Source organism: Falco cherrug, chromosome 6 (genome assembly GCF_023634085.1).
Source record: "Falco cherrug isolate bFalChe1 chromosome 6, bFalChe1.pri, whole genome shotgun sequence".
In the NCBI taxonomy this organism is placed as follows: Eukaryota; Metazoa; Chordata; class Aves; order Falconiformes; family Falconidae; genus Falco; species Falco cherrug.
This window is the reverse complement of record NC_073702.1, coordinates 65,638,600-65,659,680: the sequence shown is the minus strand read 5'-3', so window position 1 is coordinate 65,659,680 and position 21,081 is coordinate 65,638,600. Positions and strand designations below refer to the sequence as shown.

Sequence of the window (21,081 nt, the reverse complement as noted above, 5' to 3'; positions counted from 1 at the left end):
AAAAGAGTTCGTAGCCTGCCTGAAAATATTCTCATGGGACATATATGTAAGCCTGGGGGTGGTGCAGTGAATCTTATAATTGTTTTAACACAGGAAGAAAAGCAAGCATTTCAAAGGTCACATTTCTAAAAGCAATTAAATGAGCTTTAAACACAAAATTTTGCCAACACTTTAATAAAGAAAACAATCCACAGAAGTGAGAAATTATTTTCTAGTGGAGGTTAACTAAGTTAGTGCTTAGCTTGCTTACCATAAAGAGATCATCTGGTTGTTGATTTCCATCCAGTTCAATAATATATTGACTATCCTGTTCAGCCATCAAATCCTGTTTAAGAACAAAGACATAAATTGAGTATAGCTAACCAGATAATGACATTGCAGCTGATTTTGTTTCTACACATATCAAAGGCTGGGCTCCTGTGGACTTCATCAAAGCCAAGAATCACTGTATTAATGGCTCATAAAATCTTCTGAAGAGAAACTTCTTTGGTGAGGGATAGATACAGGATGAATTCAAAACCTGGAGTTACAATGGGTTCAGAAAACAGATTAGATATCCTAGCTCAAATGAAAGAGAGCTACAAAGAATCAAGATACAGTAATATTTTCTGTATGAACTCAACCTCTTATTGTCTAACTACTTTAATTCTCTGCTGGAAAATGGTGACAATGTCAATTAACAGATTTCTTGCAAATGCCAGCCACAAGGCTGATGTTTTCATTTTGGTTCTGACTCTCAGCTTCTGTGAAATTGAACAATATATTTGATTTTTCTTATTTTCAATTTTCCCATTAGTAAATAAGATATTAGTCTAAAATAGACATCTCATGTCCACTGTTAATATCTCTGAGGACTGAGAACACTCACTCCATTCCTGACAGATGTTGGTCTAACCCCAGCCCTGGAAAAGCCTAGTGAAGGTGACTTTACAACTTGGTAGGTAATCTGTTCCACTTCTTTATGACACTTATGGTCAAGAGTTCCTTTCCTTGCATCTAGTCTGTCTTCTATGCTATAAATTATTCGTCCTATCTTTGGTAGAAATAAATAATAACTAATTGCTTCTTTCTAATACTCTTATGCAGAGAAGATAATACTTTGTGTTTCTTTTATACACAATGGTCTTACAAGTATATCCATAATATTTTCTTGTGTACAGTAGCATCACATTTATTGACTCAGTTTATGACTAAAGCCCACAGACTGCAGACTGTTTGCAGTACTGAGATCTAGCTAATTATTTCACATTGTAGTTGTTCATTAGGTTTCCTCCCTAACTGTAGTATTTCACACTTATTTCTACTCAATTTCATCCTAACAACTTACCAAGAACTCAAAGTCTGTTCTCCACAGTTCTTTCTACCTGTTCCAGTTCAGTACAAACTGCACATCTTATAAGCTTTTTTTTCAGTTTCATCATCTCAATCTCTACCTGGGCCAATGACAGACCCCTATGTTCTTTCAATGTATTAGTGGACCACTAAGTATGTTCACTAATATATTCACCATTAGTAAAGCCTAAGTAAGACCTACCAACTAGTGTAACATGGTGGAAGTGCTGAAGTTTGGTATACATCCTAAAGTAATTTAAACAACTTTGCATTAGTTTGCTTATGAGAAATCCATGTAAGGTTGTATAATGATTAAAGTTACCACATTTTTTCCTTTCTTCTTCACAGCAGTAACAAGTTCGTTACTCTTGCAAAGAACATTATACCAGTTTTACACAATTTTATCTATAGGTTTATCTAATCCATAGGGAAATTGAAGGGCATAAATAAACTGTAATTGTCCAGTGTGCAGCAAACATAAGGCTTTTGCAGTTGCTTGTACCAAGAGATTAAAAAAAAAAAAAGAAAAAAGAAAAAAGAAAAAAGAAAAAAGAAAAAAGAAAAAAGAAAAAAGAAAAAAGAAAAAAGAAAAAAGAAAAAAGAAAAAAAGAATTATTGCCTTGGACCTGTTCTGGATTTTTTGGAGAAAAAAAAAGATACATACTAAATCTAATTTTCCTGAACACAACAAAGAAAGAAGAAATGTTACAGCTTTAGAAATTAAATAGGTGATAAAGCAAACTGATAGGCTAATTATTGTGTATATAACCCTGCAGCTAATGAAGTAGGTGAGGAGGGGGATTTATTGGAGTGGAAGGCAATGGATGTAGGGAGTAGGTTTCTTATAGGATTGCATTCTAGAATGGACTTTGGTAATGGTGATGATACACTGGGCTTTTCAAATACTTCAGTTTCTAGGTTTAGGAAGTGCCTGTGACAGCACCTATGGTTTGCTTTTAGAACTCAAAGTGGGTTGATTTATCTTGACTCCAGTGATATGTAAGGGTTACAAGAATAAGAGACCGATCATCTTTAGTGAGTTGGCAGGGGTTCACTAACCTTTGTACAATGTGCTAACATATGTAGAATGTAGGGAAATACTTAGTTGCTACATATTTGTGGTCTGGGAGTTTAGACTAGGGGATGTAGAACCGTAAGGGCATGTCATAAAGAACCTTAGACAATGGTAAAGAGGCACTGCTAAGGAAGATATAAGTTTTCTGTAACTAGAGAACAGGATGGTGTGTTCCAGAACAATAGGATAAGAAGATTTTAAATCAGTAGAAATGAACTGCGCATGCGCAAGAGACTCCGGGTCAAAAGTTTATGCGGACAAAGACTTTGAGCCTTCATCAGAAGACCCTCTGAGAAGACCCTCAAGGTGGCAGCATGTGTGCGCAAGGAGGTGGAAAAATATGTAAACCATTTTTGGGAAATAGTTTGAATATGTATTAGTTTTCTGGGAAATGTTATGCATATGTATTAGATTGTAGCATAAAAACAGTGAGAACTAGAGCTGAGGTGTGCATACTAGGAGGAGAAATCCCCTATGCACCCAGTGCCACAAATAAAGGAAAACCTGCTGCATAACGACTCTGTCGTTATTGAGTTTTATCTCGGAATCCTGGCCCAGCCGCACCTAGCCTCCTGCCTTAGCAAGGAGTGCTAGAAAGCGAGGGGGCTTGGAAATTCCAATTTTTGATATCACCAGAGTAGAAACAACACCTACAGATGACAACTTTATATCATTGATTTCAGGATGAATTTCAGAACCTGGGGGGATATTGTAGCATCCCTTGTGCCCACCTCCATACAATAAATCACAAACTAAAAAAAAAGAAAAAAGAAACCTGTGCAAAATATTTTAAAAAATATTTTGTTATGTATAATCATATTATTTTGATTTTTCTTACTTCTAAAGGATGAAGCATGATGTCCTTATACAGTCCAACTCTTTCCTCTGCGTTTTCAAGAATATCTTCAGGCCTCTGCACCAACTGATGCAAAAATTCTGATATCATAAGTGGATTTTCTGCAGTCTGAAGAATGAAAAATTAAATATTTCAAGATACAGCAATAAAATACTGTTGTAAACTAATTTTTGTCTTTATTCAAATGTAAATGAAGTAGCTTTCCAGAGTATTGAAATGAGTATTAGTTCAGTGATTGCTGACCGTGATCCTATCCTGATGAAATGTAGTTTCTGCAAACTGAGAGGAATGTGCCTAGAACTTGCATTGATAAGGTCTCTGGCCAGTATTACAAACCAGAACAGTTCATCCTGAAGTCAAAATTAATACCTTCAGGAAAAAAATCTGTTTGTAGTAGTCCAATGCTAAAACCAGAAAACAAGCTAGTATCCTGCAAATACTAGTAAAACTTGCTACAATAAACAAATATTAAGAAATCTTATTTACTTAGACCAAGAAACAGACAATATAGAGTCACCATTCTCTGATACATCCTTTTAACTTATGACAAGAAACAGCTCAGTGTTAAACTATCCAGGTTAAACTATACAATAACAAGCATTAGCTGTTATTTAAACCTACTGTTTAAGTATTATCTCACATCTCTTAAAGCTGAACAGAAACTGCATTAAGATTAAAGCTGAGCAAAACTAAGTCATAATGTAGTATGGTGATATTTTAGAATATTGGATTTTGTTCTGCTTTGTCTAAAGTACATTATAAAACTTTGTGCTGTTTAGAAATTGGCAGTATTTACCTCTTCTTCCTGTTCTTCTTCTTCTTCTTCATTCTCTTCTTCATGCTGATCTTTCTTATGCTTTTCAATAATGTTAGGATCCCACTGGTTCCTCTGATATACCTGCCCTGAATCAGGGTGTTGCCTTTGTCCAGATATTCTTTGGCATAAGTCATAATCTGAACACTAGCAAGGAATAATTAAAAGGAAATCACATGTTTATTGTCCTGCTGCTATAATATTTTTCCTGCAACTGAAGAATGGGGGGTAGGAGTATGTTTGCCAAAAATCTGCGTTCATAAACAACTTCCCCAGTAACATTCTAAGCAAACACAAAATTTTCAAAAGCAGCAAATATTAAAGGAAGACTTTAACACTTGCATAGTTTTTTCCCATCAGCATTTTACATTCCATGTCAGGAGTGTAGCCACTACCTGAGCACATTTTACCATGCAAGGTATACCTTGTAGTATAACAAGTATAGGTGTAGTTTATAGATAAAAATATTTTACAGACAGGCTTGTGGTTGCCCTTGCAATTAATGCCAGAGTGAAATTAATTAGATTTAAATCAAGATTAAATAATTTTTACTAGGTGCCTCTGACTTCTCAGAGCTCTACTGTTACCCCAAAGCATAGCGCCATTGTGGCAGAGGCTAAAGGAATTCAGCAGTTTGGAGCTCCGGAAGAGTGTAAGCAATGGTCTTTAAATAAAAAGCCCTACAGACACAAATTTAGTTTAACATTAAACACAGATAAATCTGGATGTGGTCTGTGGTGATAAAAGTATTAATATTTAAGATTTGAGAGGTCTGTCTAAGAAGTTTATGCTAACTAAATTTCCTAACTGAAACATTTGCCCTAACTAAAACATTCCTTTCAACTAGAAGCTAAAGACTCTTTGCCTGTTTCCACCTCCCCACTTCTGAGCCAAGATAATACTGGGTGTGCCACTCCTATAGGCTCCACTAGGACAACATTCTACATTGTCACATTATGTACTTTTTGATTCCTTCTCAGAATTGTGGCTCTTAGCAAGTTATTAAAGGAGTCCATCCATTCCAGGGATGGATACCTGACTTTGTTAACATTGAAAGGATTGTTTTTCCGCATCTCTCTCTCTTTTTTTTTTTTTTTCCCCTGCAAAACAAAAAGCTGGTTGGGTCTCTGCAATCACTTAGCAGAGAACAGGGGAGTAGAGAGGGACATTCTGTCTGAATGTTCCCTCACTATGATCATAGTTAAAAGAGCTTCTATCTGACCTGTTCTAAATTGTACTTGCATTAATAGACACTTGGAGTCTCCAGATCTCCAACAGGTCTTAAGATAGGTATCTTAAAAGTCTACTATGGAATTGGGGGTGGGTCCCAACAAAAAATAAATAATCATTCTTCCTTTCTAAATTACTAACACCTACTCTTCAAACATATATGAAAAACCTGAAATAACAAGAAAATACTGTAGTCATTTAAGGTCAAATTGTTACAGAAATGGAGAAATGATTTCTACAGAGCTTTTGAGATTGCATTGCTAGCGACAGGCACACTACACTCATTTCCTGAGGTATCCCTTGAAGTATTACAATACTTTAGAATATTTCTGTATTTCTATGGTGAGTCATACAGCTGACTTGAATGCTATATGACAGCGCATTTTGAAATAGGGAAGGAGAAATTTGATCAGATATCATTCTTTTTTTCAAAGGTGCATTTTTCATCCTTTTTCTTGGAGAGAAATTTTCTCTAAATTGGTCTGCTAAAAGAGTATTTTATTATTCCCAGAGTTACCTAGAATCTCCCTTCTTCCTTTCTTTTTAATATAATGAAAATGGTTACAATTCTGACATATCTGGGTGATGTGGTGGTCAGAGGCCATCTAAGGCATAATGATCACAAAATGATAGTTTTTGATTTTTGGAGAAGGAGAGGGGTCAGCAAAACCACTACCTTGGACTTCCAGAGGGCAGACTTTGGCCTGTTTAGGAGACTGGTTGACAGAGTCCTTTGAAAGGCAGTCCTGAAGGGCAAAGGGGTCCAGGAAGACTGGACATTCTTCAAGAAGTAAACCTTAAAGGCTGTCCCCGTGTGCCAAAAGACAAGCCACTGGGGAAGACCACCAGCCTGGCTGAACAGAGAGCTTTGGCTGGAACTCAGGGGGAAAAAAGAGAATTTGCCACCTTTGGAAGAAGAGGCAGGCAACTCAGGAGGGCTATAAAGATTTTCTTAGGTTATACAGGGAGAAAATTAGAAAGGCAAAAGGCAAAAGCCCAGCTAGAACTTAAGCTGGCCACTGACATAAAAGATAACAATAAATGTTTTTAGAAATACACTAGAAACAAAAGGAGGGCCAAGGATAATCTCCATCCATTATTGGCTGCGGTGGGGTGGGGGTGGAGAGGTGAGGGGGTGGGGAGCATTGCCACAAAGGATGAGGAAAAGGCTGAGGTACTTAAATGCCTTCTTTGCCTCAGTCTTTAGTAGTCAGACCAGTTATCCTCAGGGTACTCAGCCTGATCAGGAATGGGGAGTAGAATGAAGTCTCTCCACAGTCCAGCAGGAAGTGGTCAGTGACCTGCTGCTCCACTTAGACACACACAAGTCTATAGGGCTGGATGGGATCCACCCAAGGGTACTGAGGGAGCTGGCAGAGGAGCTCACCAAGCCACTCTCCATCATTTGTCAACAGTCCTGGCTAACTGGGGAGGTCCCAGAAAACTGGAAGTTAGCCAGTGTGAGGCCCATCAACAAGAAGGGCAGGAAGAAGGATATGGGAAACTACAGGCCTTGGCACCAAGGAAGGTTATGGAACAGATCATCCTGCATGAAGGACAACCAGGGCATCAGGTCCAGCCAGCACGGGTATACGAAAGGCTGGTCCTGCTTGACAAACCTGATCTCCTACAACAAGGTGACCCATGCAGTGGATGAGGGAAAGTCTGTGGATGTTTTCTGCCTGGACCTTAGTAAAAAGCCTTTGACACCATCTCCCACAGCATTCTCCTGGAGACACTGGCTGCTTATGGCTTGGATGGGTGTACTGTACGCTGGGTAAAAAGCTGGCTGGATGGCTGAGCCCAAAGTGTGGTGGTGAATGGAGCTACATCCACAAGTGGTGCTCCCCAGGGCTCAGTATGGGACCAGTCCTGTTTAATGTCTTTATCAATGATCTGGATGAGGGGATTGAGCGCACCCTCAGTAAGTTTGCGGACAACACCAAGTTGGGTGGGAGTGTTGAACTGCTGGAGGGCAGGAAGGCTCTGCAGAGGGATCTGGACAGGCTGGATCAATGGGTCAAGGCCAGCTGTATGAGGTTCAACAAGGCTGAGGGCCAGGTCCTGCAGCTGGGTCACAACAACCCCATGCAATGCTACAGACTTGGGGAAGAGTGGCTGGAAAGCTGCCTGGCAGAAAAGGACCTGGGGGTGTGGGTTGATGGCTGGCTGAACATGAGCCCACAGTGTGCCAAGGTGGCCAAGAAGGCCAACAGCATCCTGGCTTGTATCTGAAACAGTGTGGCCAGCAGGACTGGGGAAGAGATCATTGCCCTGTACTCGGCAGTGGTGAGGCTGCACCTCAAATACTATGCTCGGGTTTGGGCCCCTCACTGCAACAGGGACGTGGAGGTGCTGGAGCGTGTCCAGAGAAGGGCAATGAAGCTTGGTGCAGGGTCCAGAGCACAAGCCTTACAAGGAGCAGCTGAAGGAACCAGAGTCATTAAGTCTGGAGCAAAGGAAGTTCAGAGGGGACGTTATAGCTCTCTAAAACTACCTGGAAGGAAGCTGTAGAAAGGTAGCTGTTGGTCTCTTCTCCCAGGTAACAAGCGATAGGACAAGAGGAAAGAGCCTCAAGTTACACCAGGGGAGGTTTAAATTGGATATTGGGAAAAATTTCTTCACTGAAAGGGTGGTCAAGCATTGGAACAGACTGCCCATGGATGTGGTGGAATCACCATCCCTGGAAGTGTTCAAAAAATACGTAGATGTGATGTTTAGGGACATGGTTTAGTGGTGGGCTTGGCAGTGCTGGTTAACAGTTAGACTTGATGATCTTAAAGGTCTTTTCCAACCTAAATGATTCAATAATTCTGTATCTGTGAAAACAGCTTGAACTCACTGAAATTGAAGGCAAGATTTGACTGTGGGGCAAGGATTTTTAATGACTGTTCAGGTTTAGCCTTCTTCCCGGTGGAGAAGAAGATGTACCTACAGGAAGTCAAGAATTCTGTTTTCTTTCTAATGTAGTTAGTATCACTCTTCTATTTGTGCTGCTGCTGCAACTATACAACATATATACTCAAGAACTGGGATTTCTTACTATCCAGTATTAAAGCAAAGACTGACTTTCTGTAGCTAAAAAAAAATCAAAACTGCTTGAAAAGCAGCACAAAAATATGTTTCTCTGAGCCTTTAAGAACTTTCCATGAGTATAGAAAAATAGATTTGAAGTAGGCATTCACAAATTTTCATTATGCACGGTCAAACAAATCTCAAAAGTATGGAATTAAAACAAACACAAACTTAAATCTGCCAAAGCGATGTGATAGACTAGGTCCATGCACTGAAGCTTAGCATCTCACAGACTGCATGGATATGACGACTAGAATCAAAATCCCAGTGAGAGCAGAGTAGAACACCAGAGGTCGATAGCAGCTCATTCTGCACATTCAGAGTAAAAAACACAAATAATCTAGTTGACAATCAACAAAACATTGCAAGAGGAAGGGCCTGAGCCCTTGTTCATGATTATACATACTGTTACTTTGTCTGTGTGGACTATGGCAAAGTTTGGTGTGGGTCAGCTAGTATTCTCATTGCTGAATAGCTGTGCACAATCTGGAGAGTGGCACAGGCCTTGGGACTATCCCAGTGGGCAGTTTGGACATGGCCATGCCATTGTTACTAACAAGACACATTAGCTGTGTTCTGCCAGAGCAGCTGGCCTGATGTCTGAAGAGTCACTCTTGCTTTGTTTTATTTACTAATATGGATGTAGTCAGCAAGTCCATTCTTTTAAGTTACGTTGAGAAAATCCTCTTAATCCTACACTAACATTGATTTATGTTTCTCTGGTTATATCAGAGTCATTTTTGTAAAGTATCTGGTATGTCATATTACTACTCATGAAGAAACTGAGATTCGTAAATGGTATGAATTAATAATGACTAAGGAGAAGTTTCATAATTAATGAGTAAAAAATAAAATTTTGCTTTCTAAGTTCCGTATGTGAAAAGTTTCTTACTGAAATACATGAATGTTAAATGTGCAGGCATCCAAAATCCTGTAATAATCACGTTATTCAAAGTTTTCTTTTCTTGAAAACATGTATCTTCTAAGTGGTAGAAATGCAAAGACTGTAACTGCACCAGAAGTTTTAAGAAATGTTCATTATTTTACATGAGCAATGCTTATAATGGAACAAACCGGTGTAATTCCATTCCAGTATAGAAGAGAATAATTTATCATTCCTCAATAAATACTATACTCAAATACACAGGGGAAAATATTATCTTTTGACTTATGCAACATATGAGTCTACTAATAATTAGGAAAATTACTAGCAAGTTACTGAAGATGACATTACCTTAACGTTAATCAGGAAATCTGGTTTTAATTTTAGATTCTTTATTTTCTCTATTTGCTGTGAAACAGACATGTATTCCTCTGAGAGAGAAGGAAATCCACTGAGAACATAACCTGCCAAAATACACTTCATTAAATATATCTTCTAGAAGGTTTTATCAAATATAGGACTAGTTATACTCATCTCCTTTAAACAACACATCTATTTAGTGGCACAATTTTAAACCATATACATGATATAACACTATTAAAAAAATTGTGCATCCATGTCTACTTCAGATGAAGTACAGACAAAAAAGTGTGGCGTTTTCAACTTGATATAGGAATCAAAGTTTTTTAACTCAGTTAAGAAATGGGAGGACTATGTAGGCATTAAAGATTATACTCAGACCACCTGCTTCATGTGCCTAGTTCAGACATTGTAGTGCCTAAAAAGTAACAAACTTTTAGTGACCATTTTTGTCACTAAAAGCCTTTGTAAAATGCATTGCAAAAATTAGCCACTCTGTGATACAAAACATTTAAACTAGGAGCCTAGGCTTTTTATACAGCTTTTAAAGATCTTGGCTTCTATGGACAATAAAGTGAACCTGAACAACTCTCCGGGATACACAGCACTCCTGGATGTTAAATCTTCTCAAAAGGAGGCACTATGCACACAGCTGCACACTGAGGCACCTATGCATAAGCACCCGCTCACTCAGGACTTGTAATGCTGAGTCCTCACTACATATGGCAAGCATGGGGGTACTAATACCTTTTTCCTAGTATTAGTGTGCTCAGCACCACAGATGAATTTGTGGCTTCAAGTTCCTAGGAGAGTACTGTAACTACTGATGGCTGCATGCAGTGCAGTAACAAATACTGTACAGCAAGGAACTCAGTATTGATGAGGCCAGAATGAGAGACTGAATCAAGCGGAATTTTGTAGCCTAATGATGAGAATATTCCCTTAGAGAAATGGCACATGTGCTCCAAATGCTTAGAATTTTATGTAAGAACATTTAAATGCAGATCCATGCAGCACAAAAACATAGCAACAGTCTTTGCAAGAGGTATTAGGCCAGAAGACTTCTTTAGGGAACTACTATCCATAGATGCAAAATTTCTGGAAAAGGATCAAGAGAGGGTATAATGTATAGTCATTCCTCTAGAAAATTAAAATCCTGGATTCTAGGTTGTTGATACTTTCAGAGGATTCTAACTGGTAGCGAGATGTGGGGGTCTGCACAGCCTCTGCTTATCAGCACATCTCAGATATCAACAGCTAATGTCAGAGGAATGGGAATGTAACATGGGAAAAGATTATCCCAAACTGTTTGTTCTCAGAGAAGGTGTTCACCCCAAACCAGTAACGTTGTGGGGAGACTAACAAGCATGAAGTTTACCTAAGACAACCATCAACCAGATCAAATAGTAACCAGGGGATCACCAAGAAGCTTTTGAGAAGGAATCATCTTGAAAAAAAGCATTAAAATTTGTGACTGGGGGAAGAGACCTTAGAGCGAGAGCAAGGTAAAAGAACGGCAGCCTAACCAGGTTTGATGTGCCAACACTACAACTTACTGTCTAGGCCTGACAGAGCAGCCTCCCTGTTGGATGCTGTGATTAACCTGCATTTCAACTACTGGACTGACAGAACAGGGTTAAACAGATAGTGACCCACCCCTCCAGCACATGTCAGCTCGTGAGGAGCTTTCTCACTGGTGTCTGGATTAGTAGACTGTAGGAAATGGCACACAAAGACAAAGCTAGAGCACCTACATTTCCAACAGAAAGTGTGCTTAAATAGGTGAACATGCATTCTCATAAAAGGGAATGTGTGTTTGTAACTTCCACCTGTCTTTGACAGAGGGTTTGCATACATAATCATGCAAATTTGAGTATACTCTTTGGAATTAGTTTTAGAAGGTTGTTCAGAAATTTGAAGGTCTTTATTAATATTTGGCAAGTGCCTAGTTGTCTGTTGTGTGGCTGATACCGAATCACTGATCACTGGTTCACTGATTGTCAATTAATTACTTGCCATTAATAAATCAACAACTTTGGTCCTGATTTGATTTAAATCATGTTAATTGAGTAGTTTTCTCCAGTGATAATGACATATATTTTTCCTTTGCAAGCATTATTTACATTAACATAATAGGAACTTCTGGTTGTTTTCTTGTTCTGGTTGAAAAAAAAATAAAATATCAAGCGTATCGGCTACACAGAGGTTATAATGCTGTATTTTCTTAACAATACCCTAAAATACAAGTTTGCTTGTTATTTTTCAGTGCCGAAGTTATTTCAAAAAGACACTGTTTACTTCAAGAAACACCTTAGAAGCTTCATATCTGACCTCCTTCAGAAAGTAAAAAAAAGTTTTCAGTGACTTACAATTTTTAAGTATCATTTGCTTTAGCACTTCTGAATATCTGACACTTCAGTCTTCAACATAATATGTGTTTATTATTTAAGTCAGAAGAATATAATTGAAAAGAATATATTATTGTGTGTACTGTTTAGAAACTTATATTTTACAATGTTAAAGCCAAACATTAAAAGTAAAAAAATCAGCCTCTCATACAAAACTGTTTCTAAAATCTTTAATTCATTTATTTAATTAATAGTGAATTGACTGATTAATTCCTGCTGAAAGCCTACTTAAGCTTTCCAAGGATTATATTAAGATAATAGTTGCTAAACAAAAAGTTGTTAGGACTAGAAAATACTTAGCAAGAATGGGTTTTAGAGACAAGTTCTAATTGGTGGGAAAAATAGTGAGGATGTAGGTCATTCTATTCCTTGCTACTCTGGGGCATCTGCAATACAGAAAATGGCTAGGCTATAAGAACTAAACTTTTATCCATTTTGTCATGTTTAGAGTCTCAAGGATCTCTGTAGTCCTCTGTGATACATGCATCTTAGGCATTCATCATCAGTGACTCAGTGGGGAAACCAGGCAACACAGGTGTCTCTTCAGGCTTTTATTAAGTCCTGACATATGGATTAAGAGACTGGTATTTCTGCTGCTACTTCTTACCTCAATTTTTTGTTTCCTCATCATCTCTTTTTAAAAATTTCTTCCCTACTTCTCTGTCTTTTGCCTACTGTTTTAAAAGCCTAGGCATTTAAAGGTTTCACTAGGTAAGGCTGCATCTTTTGCAGAACTGTTGAGTCTTGGACTAGAGAAGGAACAAACCCCATTGCAACTGAAAGCTTATAGAAGCATGCTAGTTTTCAGAGCAGTAGAAACTTAACATTTTCTTGGCACTATACCTGTCTCACTCCTATAATGGAAATCTCAAATAAAAGTCAGCACCAGAAAAAAACCCTACATTTTCTTTTACTTTCTTTCCACTTAGCAGTATATTTGTTTTCTCTTCAGGGAAGAAGGTTCAGACCCTAGCAAGATGTGCAACACTAGTCTTAACAGCCTCAATTAACATAATCTTTCCTCAAAAAGAAGAATTATTATCAATACCAATACTATTCTCATCTAACTTCAGCTCAGTAACAAAACACAAAGGGAATAAACAATGCTGTAAGAAAAAAAATTACTGTAATACTTCACATTTTCAATAATTTTTCTTTCTTTTTCTTTATTTTACATGTTTAAAATATTTTTACTGTTGCTGGTTTGGTTGTTTCTATTGTTGCTATAGAAGTACTCAAGCAAAAATAACACCAAACAAGTTTGTATTTTAAATCCTAAAACTTTTCTAACCGGATAGTATTGTCAAATGAAAGTCTTGGCAACACTTAAAAGTTGGGCAAATTCATTTTCTCAAAATTAACACAACATAGGACAGGTATGACACCTTCTGATCTCTCATATCAGTAAATTAATCCCTAAATACACTCTTAGTTTATGGATATTCCACAGCCTGAGAAGTACAAGAAAAAATGTTACTAATACAAAGTAAATTATATTTGAGCAGTAATGGATGCAAACTGTGGCAAAATTATAGCTAGTTTATTCTGAGAAGTTTAGGTTATAAATACACTTACCAAAATGAGCAACTTCTGGTGACTCAATCTTCTTCAGAATCATTTCTGTAACCAGTTCTTCAGAAATAGTTTGACCTTTAAAAAGCAATTCTTGACACTAAGGTAAAATGCAAAACATAGTCTTATATAACACGTATTTGTCAAAAAGATGACAAAACTTACCAGAAGATTAGACTTTTACCTTAAGCCCATATTCTGTTTCTTCATGAATATTCATTTGAATTACTTCCAAAGCTGAGGAAGCACATCAGACAGAATAAAATTAAAAGAATACAAACATTTTCTGTACAGACATGTACATGCAGTTACATACATACACACACAGAGAGGAGTATGGATGTGTGCTCCAAGCAACCAGACTATTTTTGAATGAACAGCCATTATATTTAGGGCAATTATTATATTTTGTCCATCCAGATCTTGGTGCCTTCTGGCAATGTCTGGGTATATATTTTTCCCTACAATTTAACCCTATAGGTACTACAAAAAATGCACAACAGCAGCCTTGCAGGATTATTTTAACTACTGATTTATATCAAATTAGCATTACTGTTGCGCAATCCAGAAATTAGTATTTGAGCCCAAATTTTAAAAGCAAGTTTTAGAAAAAGAACTGTTTATAGACACACAAAACCATCTGCTTTAAAAAAGCCCTTACAAACCTAGTCCTTATGTAGTCTAATTACCTAAAATTAAATAAATGTTAAATTTGACACCCATCAAATTCAAAGACCTGCCCTCTGTCTTTGTAGAGAGTGACATCATAGCAGAATGATCCTGGAAGTCTTTCACATTTCTATACCATTGAAATAAGCAGACACTTAAAAGTTTTCAAGAAGTTAATGGTTGCACTTGATTATCTTAAAGGTCTTTTCCAAACCATATGACTCTATGAGGCTACATCTACATTACTCATAAACCAGGCCAGGGAAAGGTCCTGAAGTGAGGTGATTCATGCCTCTACAGCTAAAATCTTTCTTCCCAAAACACAGTGGCTGTTTTTTCAAGCTGTTCATACCAGCAATGATGACTGTTGTGTGTACTATCTTATGAATGGGTGTTCAGGAGAGCAGTATTTGTCATGGGCCAAACAGATACAGGGAATATATTAACAAACAATACAGACAACTGAAAATCAGCACCGTATGTGTACCCTGGACCTGTTTTGTTCCTGACTATTGACCTACTTACTGGATAAATGGATAGAAAATATTTTGTCAAATTAAAAAGACTGTGAATATCTTTTCTATTTATTAATTTTCTATGTTGGATTATTTTTTCAATAAGTAACACAGCGCAGGACAGATATTGATACATTGGAACGGGTCCAGTGGAGGGCACAGAGATGATTAGAAGTGTTGAATGTACCAGCAAAGGCCAAAAGAACTGGCCTTGTTCAGCCTGGAGACAAAGGACAGCTTTTTATTTCTGTCTAAAATTACTTACTGGGAAGGCACAAAGACAGAAATGCAGATAGGGCAGGACACAACAGACACAAGCCGGAAAATGAGAAATTCCAATGGGGTAATTAGGAAGCAATTTTTCATCATGAAGATGGTCAAGCATTGCAAAGTGTTACCCAGAGTGGTGGTGGAGTCTTCATCTTTGGAGATATTCCAGACTGAGCTGGACACAGCCCTGAGCAACCTTCTCTAACTGACCTGCTCTGAGTGGAAGGTTGGACTCAATGACCTCTGGAGGTCTTTTCTGAGCTAAATTATTCATGTTTATGTAAGCTGAATTTCTTTGTTTCTTTTTTGATGTGGAAAATGTAAAAAAACTATTACAAAAGTTGAAGGAATGTGTGTATGTATACATGTGTGGGTACACTAGACAAAAGATTAAAATACCATGAGCAAAAGGAGAAGAGAATAATTCTCGGAATCTACTAGAAATAAGGCATTAAAATGCAATAAATTAAATTTATATCAGTCATTAAGAAAAACTTTCTAATGGCAAAAACTGTCTTACAGAGATAGACTACCTAGAAATTTTTAAAAACAAATGTGATAGACATTTGTCAGTAATGGTTTAAATACATTCAAACAGTGTGGATTGGTTTAAGTACATTCCTAAAGTCCCTTTGATTTTGGTTTGATCTATGTTTTGGACCAGGTATTAATTTTTTGCTAGACAATCCTATGAATTAAAAATTATATATTTACATAAGTCAAAAAAGCATTTTATTAAAACTCAGTTTTACAATATTATAATTCCAAATCTTCAAAATAAGATATTTAATTTGATAAATAAGACTACATAGTCTCAGGAATATGAAGAATTACACTGTCCACTAGAGGGCTTTTATTAGAATGATTAAAAATACTGGGGGGCACATTAAAAAGAAAAAAAATTAATGAAAAATTATATATAAATAGTTAGTTGATAATCAGAACAACGGTACACATATATACCATAAAATCAGATTTGTAATTTGGCATCCCTGAAGAGGCACACAAGTTAAGGTTATTATGTGCTTTCTTTTCTTGTACTTAAAAAGATTATATTACTCTTCAAACTGGTAAGACAAATCTAGTGGAAAATTTTTCTTTTTTTTTTTTTTTTTTTTTTTATAAAACCTGAGTGGATTAATCAAGATTTGTGAATTATAACATCACAGATAGAAAAATATTACCAGGGCTTTAAAAAAAATCACAGATTTTAAAATAATTTTTAATTATGGCTGACAAAATTAGTACAAAAGAAAACTGCAAAAAAATTTTGTAAGAAACTACTTCCTTGCTGAGATGCCTTGAAATTAGAAAAAACCAAAACAACAAAACTCTAGAGATGTGTTGATAGGGAATGTTACAAGCAACAGTTTTTACTCCGCAGACCTTCAAAAATCTTTGATGAGAGGGACTGTCAGAAATGGAGCTAGGTATCTTAGAAAATGAAATGGTATCTTGTGTTCAGGTAAAGGTATGGTGAGAGAAATTAACTACATCTGAAATAAGCCATCAGACATTTTTGGTTTAGAAATTCAAAAATGCCAGCTCCTATTCCTTCCATTATTACTTATACTAATACAAAAGCTACTTTTCTGTTTCCTGAAGTACACCCTGCCTTGTATTAGGCACTGCACAAGCAGAAAGGAAAAATGCTCCTATTTTTTCATGGTCTGAATTGGAAAACCTCCATGCTCTCTGGAGTTGAATGATTTGCCCCCATGTGAACAAGAGGGGTCACATGAATCACCTTACAGGATTGAGAACAGCATTTGATTATTATGTGTTACAAATATCCCCTTCTTAAAAACAAAACAAAACAAAACAAACACAAAACAAAACCAAGAAAGTTATTTTCTAAGTCTCTCTAAAAGGCCATTTTTCAGCAACTGCATTTCTGGCAAAATGGTTACTTGGTCACTTGGTCCTTATCAGTAGTCTTTACTGCAATTAGAAACATGCCATTCTGAATTACAGGGAACAGCAAGGATATTCTAAACCAAAAGATATGATAAAGCCAATGCAAAGTTCCAAATATAGTGTATATTTACCTTCTATGAAAATGCATTTCCATATTTGTGACAGTTTTCTAGCTAATGTTTTCTTTCCCGAACCCTTAAATTAAGAAATACACATTTAAAAGAAAAACAGGCATAAGGAAAAAACAAAACAAACATGTTACACAATAAAGAATATATTTTCATATGATAAAAACAAATAAAAGCTACCATCACAATTAGGGCTTCTGAGTTACGCACTGAGCAAACACATACACTCTTTTTAATACTATCCCATTTTACACTGCCTAGCATTGCTAATATATTGTTACTGCCCTTTGCAGTTAATTATCTGCAAAGTAATTATACTGATTTTGTTTCTGAGTAACTCTATCTAAAACTCAGCTACGATTTGCCCATAAATTCCTATGAGAAACTCTTTAGGACTGGAACTTATTATCTTCAGTCTCAAAGCAAATTTTGATGCAAATCATTTCAGCTGTTTCTGAGTAAGAACGGGATGCATAGGGATAGTATTCTTTGACTAGAACAATGAATATGTAAAAACTGCCCTTGTTAGTCCACAAATCTGATTTAGATACTGACAAAACGTTTATTTTATCACTTACATGAATCCTGAGGAACCAACATAACCAAGAGTAACAAGGCCTCTAAGAGTACAGCTACCTGACTGGGATTTTGCAAAACTCACTGTCTTTCACCCTTAGGATTATGCCCTCTTTTCAAGGGCATACAAGAAGACCTTTTTTGACAATCTGTTTAGCCTAGATACATTTTTTAATTAAAAAATAGTAAAACCCCACAAATAAATCACATTCCCAATTAACAGCATAACAGCATACACTTCAGCCTACTCACGCCTTACGTCTCACAGGAGTGATGAGAATATATGTATTTGGGTTTGCCTTAATAGCACTATGTTTTTAACTTAAAAGATATATCTTAAATAAGATAGATTCTCTACATATAAGCCATATAAATAAAATACATTATCATAAAAATGGAATATTTAATTCCTTGCCCTCCTGGCCAGGCTTGTGCAATTTCAACCCTTTGCTAAAATTTGTATTAATATCAAGCATCTACTGCAGGCCACAGTTTCAGATGACAATATCTATTTATTACATCTTTCTTGCATTGTCTTTCAATTAGTATTTTATGTTGGTTTGGTCTACAAAAATGTAAAGCTACTTTTTTAACATAAGGTTAGAAATTTTATGTTTGTTTAAAAACAGGTGAGCCCATCCTCAGTAGTTTTCCACTGAGCTGAATGCACTATCACCTTCTACAGTCTCACTGTGGCATTTGCATCTCATACATGTGCAGAACGCCACTCTACCTCCTTTCTCAGTTTGGTCAGATGCAAAGATTTGCAGTCAAGCATTACCTAGCAACTGGAGCCAAGGAGTAAGAATGGATGAAGACCTATGCAAACACAAGGGACTGGGAGCCTTCCAGCCTGCTGAAAGTCTTTGAAAGAGAGGAAATGTAGCTGCATCGTAGCACTATGGCCATTTCTCGTGATATAATCTGTCACTGTCATGTGACTACTTGCTGGCATACTGCACCACATAGAATGGCTCTACGTTAGCATGTGGTGTGGTGTAGAGAGAGACGGGAGCTTGATTTGGCAAGCCAACTGGCATTGAAGTTTGGGTTGATTGCCAGCTCTAGGTACACACCATTTATCTCTCTACCTGTGGGCAGCGCAAAGCAGATTTCCGTATGGTCATTTCAGGCTCTGTTTTGGGAGCTAACACACAAATGCAAAGGGCAAGCTGCTAGAGGACCTTCAGTTCACATTCGCAAAGTGCAATGCTCTGAAGGTACCTTTCACAGGCAACTGCAATGTTCAAGTGGAAGGCAGCTTTCAGGCATCAGTAGTGTATTTAAGTGCATACCAGTTTCAGTACAGACATAAGGCAAACTTGCACCAAAAAGAACCTCCTTCAGCAAACTAAGGCACTAATACAAAACCACACATAGAGTCTTCCACATTTGGGAAGAAGAAATCTGAGAAGTCTAGGATTACAAAACACCAAATTTAGGAGGCCACAAATTATTTGAGAAGAGAGACCTTGAATTATAGCCAAATACACTACAAACATCCTTGTAAGACACCTTGGTAGATTTCAGTTATTCCCTAATATATGAGATTTAATTACAACAAAGTTTAATATTAAAGTTAAAATATTTAATATCTCATTGTATGTCTGTAAGTCATTATATTAAGCTGAAGGTTCTTTTAGGCCTATTTATGTCTTACATCTGTCAAGATTTTTAAAAGTTAGAAAACTGAGATAACATAAGAACAATCCATCTGCCAATGAGAAAAGAGAAGAAACTTTTTGACCAACATGTGACTTTTAAGTACAGTAATAACACTTTTAATTGTAATTGACTGGTCACTCAGGCTAAAAATTGTCCTCATTACATGAGATCAGAATCTTTACCACCCTCTACAGGATTTGCAAAGTGGAAAAGATAAAAAGGTAGGTCTTTAATCTTTTTGGCAGCGTCACTAAACTAATGTTTTGAAAGGAAAAGTAAAATTGTTAGCAGAATATCTAAAGAAAAAACTTCTGTCAGACATCTTACTGGCTTTCCAAGGATGATTAAGCAAGTGGGCTTTGACAACAGAAAGGATTTTTCAGTTTCATCTTCATCGAAGATGTCTGTGAAGGGCGGAACTTGTTCTTCCACTTGTGAAGCCATGTATTATCTAAGACTAGGAGAAAAAAAAAGCAGCTTGTTATAAAATATAGTAGCTTACCTATGTGTAAAATGACACATGCTTAAAAATGGAACTGGATAATAATGTGATACAAGGCAAATTGCTTTGTAACAAAATCTGTTACAAAAAGAAAAAGAACATGTAGACAACATACACAATGAACGTATTACTAAGAGAAGAGGTGCTTCTGAATGTTAAAGGAAAAATTCACACAGATGTGGGTACCACTAGGCTTGCTTTAATCACAACTCAGAGTTGGGCCACCACTTCAGTGAGTGGCATAGAACAAAGGGATCCAGCACAGCTTATATACACTTATCAAATCATTAGTCAATGTCTGAAGTTTTTAGAAGTTTCCTTTGGTCTTGTCAGTTCTGCAAATCCATCACCTGACTGTCCCACTTGATTCATCTATTCAGTTCTAGTGTCTGCCTCAGTTCCAAGGTCCTCCTTGGATCATGATCTTTCTGCCTACTTTAACTCACAGAATCCTTCAAGCACACTTAGCCTTTGAACAGGCAATTCCTATTCAAATACACTGATTTTTCTAAAAGCACCTGTGTTTCTGAGGGCACCTGTGCATACAAATTGATCTATTGTTTCTCTATTCTCCTACTGATTAACTTGACTAAGTTTTAAACCAGCCTTGGATTAGGGCTATACAAGGGACGAGGCCTGGTTCTGCCATTTAGCAGCTTCAGCACTTTAAATTTCTAAATTCAAAATACATTTTCTTTACACCGAAAAACAGAGAGGATTGTCAGAACCACCCTCGATCCCTAACTGGAACTATATGGTTGTTGATAATAACTTTTTCCTGACTCCCAAGCTGCCTGTTGCTCTTTTTTTAAACTGCATGTAGTTGTTCCATTGTTTTTTCCTTTCTATTCCAATTACCACACAGTTATAACTTCTCTCTGGTCCCTGAAATGGACCATGACCCTGCTAAGACCTTCATTTGTGAGCTGGGGACACAGAAGAGGCTCATCGTGGTCAATGGAACTGCTTGCTATGTCCACAGCTAGGTACACGAATAAGGTTTTGCAGAATTAAATCAAGGTTCATGATCTGTTCTGTAATCCTCTCATAAATCCCAGCTCTTCCAGGTCTGCAAGAGATCACACAGACAGTGCTATGCAACAAAGTAAACCAGAAACAAGTTTCCAGTTCAGGTAAAACAGAGGAAAATTTGGGTGGGCCTTCCAAACAAAGGGAGTCCAAAACCATGAGGAGCTTGATGAAACGTGTTTGAAGGCAGCAAAGTAAAATCTTG

At 37.0% G+C, this 21,081-nt stretch overlaps 1 protein-coding gene across 1 annotated transcript in view; it reads right to left on the bottom strand.

Annotated features, from left to right (window-relative positions):
- AK9 (adenylate kinase 9) overlaps window positions 1-19,791 on the bottom strand; it is a 76,623-nt gene extending 56,832 nt beyond the window's left edge. Inside the window, exons 1-8 of the mRNA XM_055714868.1 lie at window positions 19,673-19,791; window positions 17,108-17,171; window positions 13,790-13,842; window positions 13,609-13,705; window positions 9,617-9,729; window positions 4,060-4,224; window positions 3,246-3,371; window positions 251-325 (exon numbers count right to left, since the gene is read on the bottom strand). Coding sequence (XP_055570843.1) covers window positions 251-325; window positions 3,246-3,371; window positions 4,060-4,224; window positions 9,617-9,729; window positions 13,609-13,705; window positions 13,790-13,842; window positions 17,108-17,171; window positions 19,673-19,789 — 810 coding nt within the window. The 5' untranslated portion in view covers window positions 19,790-19,791. The remainder of the gene's footprint in view (window positions 1-250; window positions 326-3,245; window positions 3,372-4,059; window positions 4,225-9,616; window positions 9,730-13,608; window positions 13,706-13,789; window positions 13,843-17,107; window positions 17,172-19,672) is intronic.
- Window positions 19,792-21,081: the final 1,290 nt, after the last annotated feature.